The sequence below is a fragment of the Notechis scutatus genome, chromosome 7 (assembly GCF_049901735.1).
Source record: "Notechis scutatus isolate UNSWTSFEM ecotype Mainland chromosome 7, rNotScu1.2, whole genome shotgun sequence".
Lineage (NCBI taxonomy): Eukaryota > Metazoa > Chordata > Lepidosauria > Squamata > Elapidae > Notechis > Notechis scutatus.
Window position 1 is genome coordinate 21,068,720 of NC_142015.1, and position 15,891 is coordinate 21,084,610.

Sequence of the window (15,891 nt, forward strand, 5' to 3'; positions counted from 1 at the left end):
TACAGAAACATGTTATGGATTATTGAGACAACATAGCTGGAGAGTCAATCATAAAAGTAAAGCAATCAAGGCAGTATCCAGGAATGCAAAAACTGTAGGAATAGTTTAGTTGTTTTGTCATGCCTCATAGACCTAGCAATGTGATCCTCTTGTTTTTAGCAAGGGACTCACCACAAAAGAGATCCAGCAAAGCCCAACTTGCAGAGCCAAGAAATGGAAGACAAGTGGCATCCAAATCCAGTTTTGATGCTAGAGTTTGGAATCAGACATTACATCAGAAAACTCTGTGGGGTGTTTGGGTGGTAGGGAGTCAAAACCTGCAGTAGTGTATTAAGTAGAGCTTCCATTTTGATGCCTTCACTATATGGAGATTCTTCAGTTAATCTGTGGAGATTCTTCAGAAGCCCAGCTAGATTCCTCAATTAATCATTTTTCTTAATGATGCTATGACTGTAATTTCTTTTTCTCCTTCTCATCTTCAGCTAAATATCAGGTGTGTGATTATAGTGTTATGATGATGATGGTGGTGAGAATATTGGTGGACTTTGGTTCTTATTTTAACTATCTGGCTTTTTAGACTACTTTCCTAGCAACCAGGTTGTTGTTGCAAAGAGGATGGGAAGTGGCATGCTGCTTCTTGTTTGAAGCTCTTTGGTTTCTAGTGCCACTTCTCGTATTGGTGGAAATAAGAAATAGTGAGGAGGCAGACTCAGGAAGCAATAAATGAAGATAGCAATGGCCACCAGACATTTTAAACAATGAATCTTCTATTAAGCTTTTCATTTCTTAAAGGGAGAAGGGGCAAAGGACTACTTTTGTCTTTGAAGATGCTTCCAACTGATAGTTTTCTTCTAAAGTTAGCTTCTTCTCACAGGGCTAAGAAGTTCATCAGATCTACGGTCTGTGGCCTTCTTCAAAATACCCAACAATCTCAATGGATAACATCAAGAAATCCAAGAACATTTTATGTATGGTCCTAAGGGTTAGAGTTAGAGCAACTTTTTTGCAAGGCTGACATGAATTACATTTCATGGAGTCACCTTTTCTCTTCCTACTTTTTGTATGCTTCACTTTCCAACAGCACTGGGCATTTCTTTTTGACTTTCCCATCCATTTCAGAGTCCGTCTTCTCTCCCAGCCCATCTACACATCCTCCTCCTTCATTCCATTTCTTCTTTACTCAATCTGTTTCGTGGAGTGCTAATTATGAAGCAATATATTTATTTTCCCTTTTATCTTCATTTTTTTTCTCTTCCATTGTTTCCTTACCTGGTTTAGAAATAAGTGAGCCCACAAGCTCAACCTTGTTCCAAGGTCAGTATTGTCTTGCTGTATATCACATCTGCTCTGCTTCCCTTTATTGCAACTCTCCTCCCCACCTTTGATACACATTGCCTGATCCCCTGTTCGATTTGCATGGAGGACTGTACCACTTCCTGCTGGGGTGGGTCCAGAGAGGGTACAGTTTGGGATTGGTCTCCTTGTCTTCCATTGTGTCATGTCTGGTCATTGGTTGAGAGCTCCAATATCTAGTTTGAGATCTCCTTTTAGAAATGAAAAATCAATTTCAAGGATCAAAAGTCATCAAGATTCTGATCCTTTCCTTCTTCTCTCCCCACCAAAAAAATAAAAATAATTTTAGGAACTGCCCCACTTACCAATTCCCTTTACCAGATGTACTAAAGCTAAAAATGAATTAATTAAATGAATTAATTACCACTATTGATTAAACAATGGAACAGTTTGTCTCTCAGAGTTGTTGGTGTTCCATCTTTGGATATTTTCAAGACAAAACTGGACAGCCATTGATCCAGGATGGTATGAGGATGCCTGCTTTGGGCAGGGGGTTGGACTCAAAGACCTCCGAGATCCTTTCCAGCCTTATGACTCTATCATTTAAAAAGACTACTGAGGACAAATTCACAGCACATAATTCTTGACATTATTATGTTTTGAGTGTAAGTAAAGAAGTAAGCACACTACTCTAAAAAAAAAAAAAACATTCCTTTTCTTAGAGGATGTGCTTTCTTTTTAAAAGAGAACAACTGAAAAAAAAAAACAGAACTTCTGTTTCTAGCCCTTCACTATTAGTTAGGGACTACTGATTCCAAATCCTTTACAGCAGTGATCCTCAACCTTTTTTATGCCGCGGCCCGGTACCGGCATCAGCTGGGCGCCACCATCTTTTGATGAAAAGTGCTTCCGTGACCTCACCGAAGCACTTTTCATCAAAAGATGGCGGCGCGCGTGAGCTTTTCCGGAGAAATGGCTTTCTACCCGGAAAAGCTCACGAGCGCAGGCCGCCATCTTTTTGATGAAAAAGTGCTTCCGGTGAGCTTTCTACCCGGAAAAGCTCACTGGAAGCACTTTTTCATCAAAAAAGATGGCGGCACCCAGCAAACCAGCGGACCAGTAGGACTTGTTCCACGGACCGGTACCGGTCCACGGACCGGTGGTTGGGGACCCCTGCTTTACAGGTTATTTGGAGAAATATCCCTATCCACCCCATTTTTTCATTTATAGATATGATGACAAATAGAACCCTGGCCAATTAGGGGGGAAAATCCTCCCCCAGCAGTGCCAATTCTGAAGTCTCTTTTTAATAAAATCCCATGTGAATCAAGGAAGGGGTATTAATTATTTGTACCCAGTGTGATTCTTTGCCCCCTACCAAATGATATATTTCAAGTCTGGAAGCTGAATCACACCAACTGGATTTCATTTCTTTGTTTGGTTTGAAATATTTTGCTGGTGATGCAACTTGAATAAACAATGAATCACTTCAGACCCAAGAAGAAATGAAGTGTAGTTGCCATGACTCAACCTCCAGACAGATCTACCTGGATGATTGAGAATCATCATTAATATACTTTTTAAGGTCATCTCAAAGGTGTTTTTTTTTTTTCAAAAGGCAACTGAATTGTTTTTTTTATTTGAGGAAGAAGAAGATGTTTCACTTCTCTTCTAAGGAGCTTCATCAGTTGTTTCTTGGTAAGGAGTAAAAATTCTTCTTCTTCTTTCTCAAATTACAAAAAAAAACCCAGTCCACTTGCCTTTTGAAAAAGCACCTTTGAAACAACTATGACCTGGAAGATTTAGAATCTCCATAGACACACTTCAAGGTTCCTTTGAGAGAGTCAGAAGTTGAAGCCTCTAATAAAACCAGGTGAGATTGGCAGAGTAGACATGTCTTAAGAATTATGCTCGTTGGAAGAATTTAATATTTACAACTTTGTATTCTTCCTGTTCTTAGAAGACTTCTCTGGTCAAGGTTGAAATATGGGTGTGTTGCAGAAAGATCTTGGACCTAGTAGCTGGATTTGATTATTATTATTTTTGTTTCCCTTAAAGGAGCATGTAGAGGCCAGCATGCACAAACCTAGAATTATTCTACTTGTAATAAATGTACATGAAGCTCTACACCATTCGAAGAATGCTGTAAATATTTGTTGAGGTATCCCTATGCCAACTGGGCTGCTGAAGGGATCAGCTGTTCCTTCATCTGTGTCCTGGTAACAAAAATGAAACTGTGTCTTTGAAATATTAAAAATGGAAATAAATAGGCAACACAATTGGTTGCCTGATGAATAGAGGATCGGCTTCAGTAGAATGAATTGGGACTGGCTGGAAGGGGTCCCAGGTTGTACCACCTGTAGACAGAGATGACAGACAGAGAGAGACATGATCATTGGCAGAAAATCATGCCTCAAATCTAGATGTTTAAACTGGATTAAAGAAAAAGTTACCAACAAAAGAGAACATCTGCAGCCCGGGGCGAACTCTGGGATCCCTGATGCCCTCTGAACTTGGTAGACATTTCACTATCCAACTAGGTAACATCATCAGTGCACCAGAATCTTCTGTGTTCTGAGAAGAACTGAAGATGCTACCTAGTCAGGTAAGGAAATATCTCCAATAAAACAGCCAAGCTCAGAGAAGACCAAGGATATATAGAGTATATATATTATGGAATGTGAGTAATCTTAGCCAGATCTTCATCCAATTTCTCATTCTTTTCTGAAGAGGTACTGTGCTAGTTCTTCAGACCACCACTAGATCCCATCCTTAATTTTCAGAAAAATAATGTGGTTTGTCTGTCAGTCTGCATCCCTTCACCCCTTGCAGAATCAAATACTGATATGCAGCTGCCTCATTCTGAAAAAAAAAGAAAAGAAAAGGAGCTGATTTATTAACTCGTTTTTCTTTCTTTCTGTTTCTTTTTTTTCTTTTTTCCCCTTCTGCATGGCTTCCTTGTGTATCTCTTCATGCTCCCTACACATTCTGCCATGTAAGTATCACTGGCCTCGATACCAGATATTATGGTTTGGATGAGGAATGAATGTTGAAAGGCTTCAAGAGAAGAGGGTGGACAGAAAAGACTTGAGAAAGGGAAGAGATGGGACAAATACAGTAGGCATATATTAGAATCAATTCATATAATGTGGAAGAACCAAAATCAATTACACACTTAGGTTTGGGCCTTAGGTCTTGAATTTCCACTGCATTTGCTTCTTTGTTCCTATTCTTACACACTTCCCTTCTAGTTTAATGTGAAGGTAGCACTTACCTAACATGTCCAAGCCACTACAGGTGATACATACAGATCTTCTCCTTTGCCACTTCTCATTGCAAGTTTTGAAAGCGGTGAGTAGAAATCAAACCAGGAGAATTGGGATCACATTGCCAAAACTAGTCCTTGACTTACAATTTATCCCAAAATTTATGTTGTTAAGTGAGATATTTCTTGCCACATTTGTTAACTTAGTTTTGATCACGTCATCATGGGGATCCTACAAAGGTTGTAACTGTGAAAAACAGTCATAACTCACATTTTTCAGAGCCATTGTAACTTTGAACAGTCACTAAATGAACAGTTGTAAGTCGAGGACTACCTGTACTTGTACAGTTGATTCCCATCACTCCAAAAGATTAGGTACCCACCAAAAAAAAGTATCCTTTCCAAAAAACAGAATGTCCCCTGTGCACTTTTAGCTGCTTTAAAAAGGATAATAGGAGAGATTCTATTTACATTGTCGATAAGTCCCTTCTCACTATATCTAAATATATTTTCAACAGCCATTCAACTTTTCAAAATGTGTCTTCCTGTTCAGATTTTAATACGGTCCTGTATGAAATACAGAGAACATAGGCAGAGGGTCAGATTTTTGTTGTCCCCAATTTTTAGATGTTTTCCCATGTGCTGAAATATTTGTGAGAAGCATGTTGTTGACTATTGAATTTGAACATATGTTGATGAAATCCCAGCTTGTCTTCTTCTTCTTCTTCTTCTTCTTCTTCTTCTTCTTCTTCTTCTTCTTCTTCTTCTTCTTCTTCTTCTTCTTCTTCTTCTTCTTCTTCTTCTTCTTCTTCTTCTTCTTCTTCTTCTTCTTCTTCTTCTCATCCTCATCCTCATCCTCATCCTCATCCTCATCCTCATCCTCCCCCCCTCCTCCTCTCCTCCTCCTCCTTCTACCATATCTGTCACCGGATGTTGGCAATCATGTTGGCGATCCTATTTTTATCAATGCATTTTGATTCATTTTATAAATGAAGGTTTTAAGATCTCCAAATCTTAAAATAAATATGTTTGCGTAGTGACTTCATCCACAGGGAGATTTGTCCCGTTACCCATTAGAAAGCTCTAAATGTTGATAGTCCCAATGAACTTCAACATTATTTTGTCATGTTTTTAAACAATGGCTCAATGTTTGCCTTTATTGGATTACTGTTGTATTATTGCATTTTTCGTAATAAATTATGCATCTGCTTTGTGTTCCCTGGTGGATAGAAAAGCAATTTCTAAATACATCTAAATCATAATAGAGCTAAGGATGCAAACTGTGTATGCACGTTTTCTGTGATCGGTTCCATAAATCTGCAAGCTAAACCACAGTGCAAGTAGAATCAAATATAGAACAGGAGAGGCCCTGGATAATTATTCTGATCCCCAGATAATGTCCTAGGGTAAGTATATTCCCAAGAGCCAAATGAGCAGAAATTGATAGGTTTAAATGCCTGCATCCAATTCTGATTTAACTTGCAATTTCTTCAACTTCCACCATTCATCCATCACATTCAATAATCAGAGTTTTCCTGGAAGATAAGTGCTTTCAAAAGCTTTCTGAATATCATAACACTAATCATACAATAAAAAGGGGCATGCAAATCCTTTGGAAAATGTGCACATCTTGTCCATCTGAAAATGGTGAGCAAATTGGGGTTTTTTTATATATATTTCCTACAATTGGTTTCAATGTAAAGTCCTCTCAGTTGATTTTTTTTTTTTTTAACAGAAGCCGATGGAGGAAAAATATGTGCAAAACTGAGAGACGTTTTACATATTTTTAAGTTAATCGGTGAGACTTTGATGGAGGAGAGCAGAGATAACTGTTCTTAATGGAAGCTAGAGGTCCAGGGTTTCACAGCTGTTGCTCATATTTGCACGCAGAGTTCAGCTGTGTTACTTCTTTGCCTTGCAAATTCCAACTCTCTCATTCTCCCCAACATTTATTCCTGGCAGAAAATATATTTGTTTAAATGCCAGTATGGATGAAACTCAATGAATGTTAGCACAGTGTATAAAGTGATTATTATTTTTTGTCACCTCCAGCGGTTGGGTGCGAAACATGGATATATTTTAAGTGTAATGCAATGGATATCAGTGTTCCTTTTCCAAGGTTAATGGTGCATGCCCATTACACACAGAGCTTGATAGTAGTAATATGGCAAAGCTGTCTTTTTAGGAAAAAGGTCCACTGGCATTCTCACCAAAATCATTTCTTTTTAAAAATGCTTCTCTGGGACAAATAAACAGCATCTTGTTAAGGCAACTTAGTTGCAGGCTGCTGTAAGGTGTTTTGGAATACTGCTCATGTTATTGCAAGAATTCTAGAAGATAACTCCAAGAATCAAGTCCTAACCAAAACCAAAAATTGCAGGAATGAGGCAGTTGTCTGAATAGGAAACAAATCCAGATTCTATGTTAACACAGACTTGTGCAAGACTTGAAGCCTCCTACACAAAATCCTATGAGAAATAATTGATGCCTCACCTGATACAGGTGAGACTGTGACTTCCAATTGTACAACAGCCACTTAATCCACCTAAACAGTTGCAAAACTTAGTTTGGTGTTCATGACAATATCAGTTGCAAATTCTCCTTATCTCCTGCTTTCTGGACTCATTTCACAACCTGTTGTGAGGTTCTACTACCATCATCGCCTTTCTGGTTGAAAGGCAGACTTTTCTATTCCTTTTGGAGACCTTTCATATGTTCAGCCCCTGAACCATTTAAACGAAGGTGATGCCATTCAAGACAACAACAACGACAAATGTTTGTCTGATTGCTGTCTGCAAATCTCACAATCATCATCAAATCACCTTATTAGCAAACATAGAATCGCACTAAGCTCTTATCATCACAGAAGGATAATTAGGGCAGTAAGTAATCATCAGTGGCAAAAGCCCATCCGTGATAAGGATTAAGTGGAGTTATTTTGGGAGGCTTTCATGATAGATCTGCACTCGTATATACAATTTGTCTTGTTTGTTCAGCTTTACACAGACATATTTGTTTTAGATTATTCTTCGGGATCCCTTCTCCCAGCAGTTGGTGAGAAGGAACTCTAGAATGACTTTTTTTCCTGCTACTCTGCAAAAGAAAGGGGTGCCATGGCTCAGTGGTTGAGACACTGGGTGTGATGACCCAGGGTGGGATACAAAACAAACACAGTCACAAAAATCTGATGAAGCCCCTTTTATTCCTTCACTTTGCTTCTAAGCTCCAAATATCCTTAACGGAAGACAAAAAAAGCTCCCATACAAATCAGGTGAGACTCCCTTAACAACCCCCTGGATTGTTGGTTCCAATTGTTGGTCATAGGTTGAGGAGTACCTACACTGTAGAGGACTTTACACAAGTGTTGTTTCAGTTTTCTGTGGGCTCTTTTTTCTCATGCTTTGCCCTTCTTCCTGCCTCCTTTAACTTTTGTGTGTTAATGATGTGATACATGAGGAACATCAGAAAACTTTCTGATCTACTGTTATTTAAAACGTGAAGTCTGTCGTGTTCAATCTCCAGCAGCATTAAATTGTGGTTTTGGTTTGCTTCATGAAGGTCTCGGCCTCTGCAACATTTCACATAGTAATATTCCGGCAATTTACATCACCTCCTGTTGTGCCATCCATTAGAATCACTTTGAATAATTGAAAGAGCGGAGATCAATGCAAAAAAAAATAAAATAATATTCACTCAGAAAACTCGAATGCACGAATGTAGAATTGAGGGATAGCTATCTTGGCACATAGGAATTGAGAAGAAGATTTTGGAACAGCAGTTGATTTAAAACAGGGGTGTCAAACTCGATTTTATTGAAGGCCGCATCGGGGTTGTGTTTGACCTCCGGGGGGCCAAGTGGGTGTGGCTGGGATGGGTGTGGCCATCTCCATGTCCTGCAGCTCACTGCCATCAAAAACAGAGCCCAGGAGGGCCGGCAGAGGCAGCACCATGTGCTGGTCCTTCACTGTTTCCAGGGTGGCCTCATGGGCCAGATCTAAGCACACCATGGGCCGGAACCAACCCATGGGTCTTGAGTTAGACACCCCTGATTTAAAATAACTATGGATCAGGAGTGTACTCTGGTTGCCCCAAAAGGGCAAAGGCAAGTTTTGTTGTTGTTGTTGTTGTTGTTAGTTGCGAAGTCATGTCTGACCCATCGCAACCCCATGGACAATGTTCCTCCGGGCCTTCCTGTCCTCTACCATCCCCTAGAATCCATTTAAGCTCATGCCCACTGATTCGGTGACGCCATCCAGCCATCTCCTTCTCTGCCATCCCTTTCTTCTTCTTTTGCCCTCCATCATTCCCAGCATTAGGCTCTTCTCCATTGAGTCAAGGCAAGCTTAGGTTTCATCAAATCATGGTAATTTCACTTAAAACTGAGTTGATTAGACTCAGCCTCTACCATAATTCCAGTTCTCAGCACTGCACCTTAAACTGTAACATGGGCAAAACATGGAACACATTTAAAAATCATCAAGGACCACAAACAGCCTTAGGGGGAGAGATTGAAGGATAGGTAGTCCTCAATTTACAGGTAGTCCTCATTTAGTGACCGTTCAAAGTCACTAAATGATCGTTCAAAGTCACTTTTTTTCAGTGACTTATGAAAAAAGTGACTTATGACCATTTTTTACAGTTGTGACCTTAGTAGCATGCCCAGGAACATGAGATCAAAATTGAGATGCTTGGCAACTGGTTCATACTTATGACCTAAGTATGCTATGTCCCAAGCTCATGTGTTCCCCTTTTGCGACCTTCAGACAAGCAAAGTCAATGGTGAAGCCAGATTCACTTAACAACTGGATTACTAACTTATCAACTGCAGTGATTCACTTAACAACTATTGCAAGAACGGTCGTAAAATGGGGCAAAACTCACTTAACAAATGCCTCACCTTAACAACAGGGATTTGGGGCTCAGCTGTGGTCATAACTCGAGGACAACCTAAAAATGGGAATGCTCGTCCTTTAGAAAGAGAAAGAACAGGAGATGAGAATATGGCATTCCCTCTCTTAAAAGATTTTCATGCAAGGCACTAAACAGGATCTTCTGTTGTTTCGGACTACAGGATATAATGTAATATAGTGGGTTTAACTTACTGAAAGGGAGATACTGACACAGTGGTTAGAATGAAGTATTGAAGGCTAACTCTGCCCACAGCCAGGAGTTTGATCCTGACCGACTCAAGGTTGACTCAACCTTCCATCCTTCCGAGGTCAGTCAAACGAGGACCCGGATTGTTGGGGGCAAGAGGCTGACTCTATAAACTGCTTAGAGAGAGCTGTAAAAGCACTGTGGAGCAGTATATAAGTCTATGTGCTATTGCTATTTGTAGCTCAGGCTTCCAAGGAAAAGAAAAATTACCATGTGACACAGCCACCAGTAATAGTCCTCTCTGTGTCCTAAACCTGGCATCTTGGTGGATGTCTCAGCAGGGATTTCCAGCACAGGCCTTCTCACTTCATTTGATTGCTTGTTCTCCCATTCCCCAGGTAGATAATCAAGGCATAATAGAGTTTCTCCTCTGGGATAACCCTAGGGCTTCATTATTGCCCACTTAATGAGGACAAAGGAATTAATATTGGATGGGAGCCATCACAAAAGGCCAGGAAAGGTTGCTTAGATTTCTTTGTTCTCTCGGCTTCCACTGATGACAATTTTGGAATTAGTTCCTTATTGTCTTCCTCACAGAAGCTGTGGGCTAAAGGTGCCTCCAGTGCTTGTTGCAACATTTCAAAGCAACATTTCAGCTTAGCTGTCAAGATAATTCTAAGCTTTCAGCATTGCTGTTGGAGCTGCAATCTCTGTTAAATCAGTCAACGTTATCAGTTGTGTGTGTTTGTGTGTATTTGTGTGTGTAAACAGATTGGATTTGTAAATTATAAAGTGGGATTTATTTGTGTCTAGGAAAAGGAAAATATGTTGCAAGGAAAATCTGATAGCTGCAATCTGTCACTTATTCTTCAAAAGTTTAAACCCAGCTACAGTCCCTTATTGCAAAAGTTCATGAATTCATTGGTGATTCCAGAGAAAATCATCTTCTCCTGCTTTGGTATCATGTGTTGTATGGGCTTCTTGTGATGCATATTGGCTTTCAAAGTTGCATGGTGTCTACTCTGACAACCGGGTCTTCCATTGGTTCCACATTGGGGTCTATGGCTACTCATAAACCCAATGCACACATTCTTGGCCTAGTCTTATTGTGGTAACCATTATATCCAGAATCTCAATATTCTAATTCTGGACCTTTTGTGAAGCTTGATAAGTGGACCGCCATGGAGAAAAAATGTGTGGGCACTAGGAGTTGAAAATGACTTGATGGCACATCATCAATCCATCAATCCATCAATCCATCAATCAAAATTCTAAATGTGCCTTCTGGCAAGCATTGTTTAGGAATTCTGAGCACATTAGCTTGATCAGGCGACATTCTTTTTCTGTCCAGAAGTTCTACCCGAGAACTGCTTCCAAATATAGTTCTCCAGTGAATGTGTCCATTTTTAGCTCTGCTATTATCACTTCCACTCAGAAAGAAAAGTCTAAAATCAATTTGACATCTAAAAGCTCCTTTCCCATAGTGGCATATGGAAACAATGTGTTTTCGAAAAGAATCCATTCCAAATGAGCGTATTAGCCAATTTCTTTTAATTTTGTGTCTGCGCCTTTGTTTCATTTTTTTTAACCATTCCTAAAGTCCATCTGATTGGGATGGAGGCAACAACAAAGAGTTCTAGTATTTACTCTTGGCCTGGTAGAGCAGTGATCCCCAACCTTTTTTATGCCGTGGCCCGGTACCGGCATCAGCTGGGCGCCGTGGCCTGGTACCGGCATCAGCTGGGCGCCGCCATCTTTTGATGAAAAAGTGCTTCCGGTGAGGTCACCGGAAGCACTTTTTCATCAAAAAGATGGCGGCGCCAGCGCTCCGGTGAGCTTTTCTGGGTAGAAATGGCTTTCTACCTGGAAAAGCTCACCGAGCGCATGCGCCGCCATCTTTTGATGAAAAGTGCTTCCGGTGAGCTTTCTACCCAAAAAGCTCACCGGAAGCACTTTTTCATCAAAAGATGGCGGTGCCCAGCAACCAGCGGCCCGGTAGGACTTGTTCCACGGACCGGTACCGGTCTGCGGACCGGTGGTTGGGGAGCCCTGTGGTAGAGGAACACTTGAAGCTCACTGGCTTTTTATATTATCTTGCTATTTTCTATTTTATTTTATTCTTTCATTTCCTTATTATGTTTATAGGGTGACCCATCTCATACACATTTAACTCCAAGTGCCAGATTGGTTCTTGTAGCATTCTTTTTAGCTTTATAAACATCCTGGGATAGATAAATGGATAGAAATTGCTTTCTCTATCTAAATGGTGCTTTGCTCAAGGGAATTACATGCCTGTCCAAAAAACCCGATATAATTACTGTTTTCCCAAAAATACGACCTACCCTGAAAGTAAGTCCCATGTTGATTTTTACACATGTACCCAATATAAGCCCTATCCCCCCAAATAAGCCCTAATTAAGATCCCGCCCACTCTAGAGTGCATGGGTAAAAATTAAGCTACAGTGGGGATGTGGGGGTGGAGCTGCCCTACAACTTACCTTTGGACAGTTGTAGCCAGGCATCACACACCCTGACACCTGCATTGCCAGCCCATTTCTTCTGCAGCCAGCAAGGCTGGCAAGGCTTTCCTGAAAGCCTCTGTAGCTGATAACAAAACTCTGGATCAATCTGGAGCTCTGTTTTCAGCTGGAGAGGCTTTCTGGAAAGCCTTGCTGGCCCCAGAAGAAGGAGTTCCTGAAGGCCTCTGACAACGAAAAGGAGGCCAGGGGCAATGAGTGCAAGTGAGAATCAATGGGTGACATTCCCCGAAAATAAGACCTGGTGCCTTTTTGGGTGGCAAAAAAAATATAAGACAGGGTCTTATTTTCGGGAAAACACGGGTAGTTCACAAATTCAGGATCTACAAAGACTTTGTTGCACAATGTCGCACACTGGTAAGATGTACCAGCTCTTGTTTGAGGACACCAAAAGATGGTGAAGGGATTTTCCCCCGGGTAACATTGGTCTATCAGGGACGGAGCATTCTGCTTCACCTTTCGCCTTTCAGCCCCAGTCCAGGAGCCTTCGCAGGCAGTTGCTTTCATGACAAACTATTTTTGGGTTGGATTTATATTTTACTGACAAAGAAATAAACGGGGACTACATACTAGTCTCCCTTTATTTCTTTTGTCGGTAAAATATAAATTCAACCCAAAAGATGATGAGGTTTCTGAGGGATAAAGCATGAATTGATATTAAATTAATTCACAATTAGTTGTTTACAAATATGTATCAAATATTTATAGGATCCAATATGGGCAAGGTTCTTTCTTCACACAAAATCACCCCTTCTTTAACATCTGATGGTACCTTTCAGAGCAGATATTTAAAAAACAAGACATTCAGATTGGTCTTAAAAACAATTGTTTGATAAGACTATGTACTTCTTAATTGCATTATACGGTATTATGCATGCAATGGAGACGTGAAACTAGCAAGCCAATTTTAATTTTGCATTAGGTCAGAAGGTACATTTGGTGATTTGCTGGACAAAACCTCTTAAAAGACTGAATTCAGCCATGGTAGCATTTTTTTTTTTTTTTTTTTTTTGGTTAACTTGGTAACAATGTCCTATTACCTTCACATCTTGGCTGATTTATGGTTCCACTAACTGACACTATGCAATCTGTCTTCTTTCAGGCCCTGGAGCAGTGCATGATGGGAACAGTGGTGGGTCAAGAAGAGCTGGCTGTGTTTGGCTGCTTCCGCTGCTTCTTTTACACCTCCTGCTGAAGTTTTGACCTTTTTGAAGTTGGTGATTCTAAGAGGAAGGGAGGGGGAAATAAAAAGGAAGAATACTTTTACAAAGTCAGAAAATTAATCCTAATAGTCAAGAATATATTATCACAAAATCTCGGAGGGAAAGAAAACAAATCTGTGAAGAAAAAAACAACCCAAGAAGAATTCATAATGACCTAACTGAAGTTCCAACACAACGGAGCATTCTGTTTTCTTTCCATTTTTATTCCTTTTTTTTTTTTTGTCATGGACAAATATGCAGCTGTTGGTGATCGATCAGTGCATTTGGCTAATGAGTGATCATTCTGTCCCTTTGGACACAGTTGTTTTGTTGCTCTTCTGTAGAGATCCCAGATCTCTGATCTGGACAATTCCCAGGTCAACTGTCTGGCACCTCACATCTCATGGCTTTCTTCCATCCATTCTTGCCACTTCATGGACTCCGGTCTCCTCCGTATGATTGCCAATTCTAACCGAGAAACAACCCACCACAATCACCTTTAAAAAAAAAAAATGATCACGCACAGCTGCAAGAAAACAAACCACCGTCACACAACAGTTAAGACATTAATTCACTGTACTATGTGGATGTACTACATGGATATTACGGGATTCTGATTCATTATTAATTTTATTAATTATATTTTCTGATATGAGTCTAGAACTGTTAGTTCATTAAAAAAAAGTACACACACACACAAAAAAAAACCCAACAAAAAAATAAAAAGAAGGAAGGAATGAAATAAGTTGAATACTGGGCTTCTAAACTAGGTTTACAGGCTGTGGAGCATCAGTGTCAATGATGGTTTGCGTGATCAGTTGGGATGAGAATGGACACTTTCGTAGGTGAAATTGTGAGATGGAAACAACGGGCTCCACCAGCAGTACTGAGTAACTCATTCCTTATTCTGGGTGTTCAAATGAAGAAAGTTTTCCACTGTTTTCATAATGTTCGGAAGTTCAAAGGTTGATGCTCATCATACGTTGAGTTTGATTGATATGCTTTTTCTTTTTATGCTGTGCTTGTATGTGTGTGTGTGTGTGTATATAGTGTGTATATATATATATATATATATACACGCACACATATAAAACATAAAATACTTTTTGGTTAGCATTCTAGCACACTATTTCTCAGCTGGATCCTTCTTACACACATTACTGCATGCTGTAAATGGAGTTAACTGTGTATTAGACTGGAGGATAAAGTTTTATTGGTAACTGTGTATTTAACTCCTCCCTCTTTTTTTCTTTTTCCTGTTTTCTTTTTTCTTTTCCTCTTTCCCTCTCTCCAGCTTTCTTATTTTCCTTTGAATTGTTTACATTGTGAAGACATTTATAAAGAAAAAAAAGAAAGAAAAAGAAAAAAAATATACAGCATATGTTTCCACATTCAAAATTATTTAAGGGTGTGAGTGTGTGTGTGAAATAATGACCATTCAAAGCTAATACACTACTTTCCCCCATCCCTTCCCACCCTGCACAACTCTTTACAGCTCCAGATTAAAAAAAAAGCAAGGACTGCAAAAAAAGAAGAAGAAGAAGAAGGAAATAAAGAAAAAGAAAAATTCAAATAATGCTATGTCTTTTAAGAAAAAAGGCGGGGGGAGAGAAACTTTCCTCAAATTGCATTCATTTTGTTCTCTCGGTTTTTTGTTTTCCTTTTCCATGGACCTGGAGAAGCGCACTTTGATGTTGGAGGTTGGGAATAACCTAAAAAGAGGCCTTTTTTTTGCCCTTGGTTTGTTTGGAGGTCAAAACAGGAGGTTGTCTCTGACATTACATTAAAAAGAAAAAGAATATGTAAAAGATTTGTGTGTTATTAGAAGGGGCACTTCACACACATCTAAGATGGGCATCCCTGGTTTACACATATTGATGGTCATATGCTTGCATGCCTAGGCCAAAGACGGTGGCCATATAGAGGTATACATCTGTGCATTAATCAGAACTGCTCAAATGCTAATATCAAATAAGAACCATGGTGGCGCAGTGATCAGAATGCAGTACTGCAGGCTACTTCTGCTGACTGCCAGCTAACTGAAATTTGGCAGTTTGAATCTCACCAGGCTCAAGGTTGACTCAGCCTTCCAACCTTGCAAAGTCGGTAAAATGAGGACCCAGGTTGTTGGGGGCAATATACTGACACTGTAAAACACTTAAAGAGGGCTGTAAAGCACTGTGGAGTGGTATATATGTCAATTTTGGGCTTGACAATATAATTCTAAGTGCTCTTGCTATCTTTTCCCCCAACAGCTTGGTCAAGACAACATACTGGCAGAGCTAAATACTCAAAACGCTTAGCATGTGATGAAAATGTATGTTTAGTGTTTAACTGGATTGGAACTCTAGTCATCAAGCCATCTTGTGATTTATGAGGTTTGTCTTGTGTGAACTCCCACTGCTTGAGGTTGGAGTGCAGAGATTAGGGTTCAGAACATTGTGTACATTACTCAACAGATCATGGTTAAGCAAACCGTGGCTTCACACATGATATT

At 39.9% G+C, this 15,891-nt stretch overlaps 1 protein-coding gene across 5 annotated transcripts in view; it reads left to right on the forward strand.

Moving 5' to 3' along the window:
* The window catches only part of NTM (neurotrimin), a 785,771-nt gene extending 770,569 nt beyond the window's left edge, over positions 1–15,202 (forward strand). Inside the window, exons 8-9 of one of the 5 annotated variants that reach the window (XM_026678596.2) lie at positions 1,279–1,314; positions 13,295–15,202. In XM_026678596.2, coding sequence (XP_026534381.2) covers positions 1,279–1,314; positions 13,295–13,395 — 137 coding nt within the window. In that variant the 3' untranslated portion in view covers positions 13,396–15,202. Of the gene's footprint in view, positions 1–1,278; positions 1,315–4,293; positions 5,322–13,294 lie in introns of those variants that run through there. The other 4 variants (XM_087970093.1, XM_026678598.2, XM_087970094.1 and 1 more) reach the window with 4 other exon arrangements.
* The last annotated feature ends 689 nt before the right edge of the window (positions 15,203–15,891 follow it).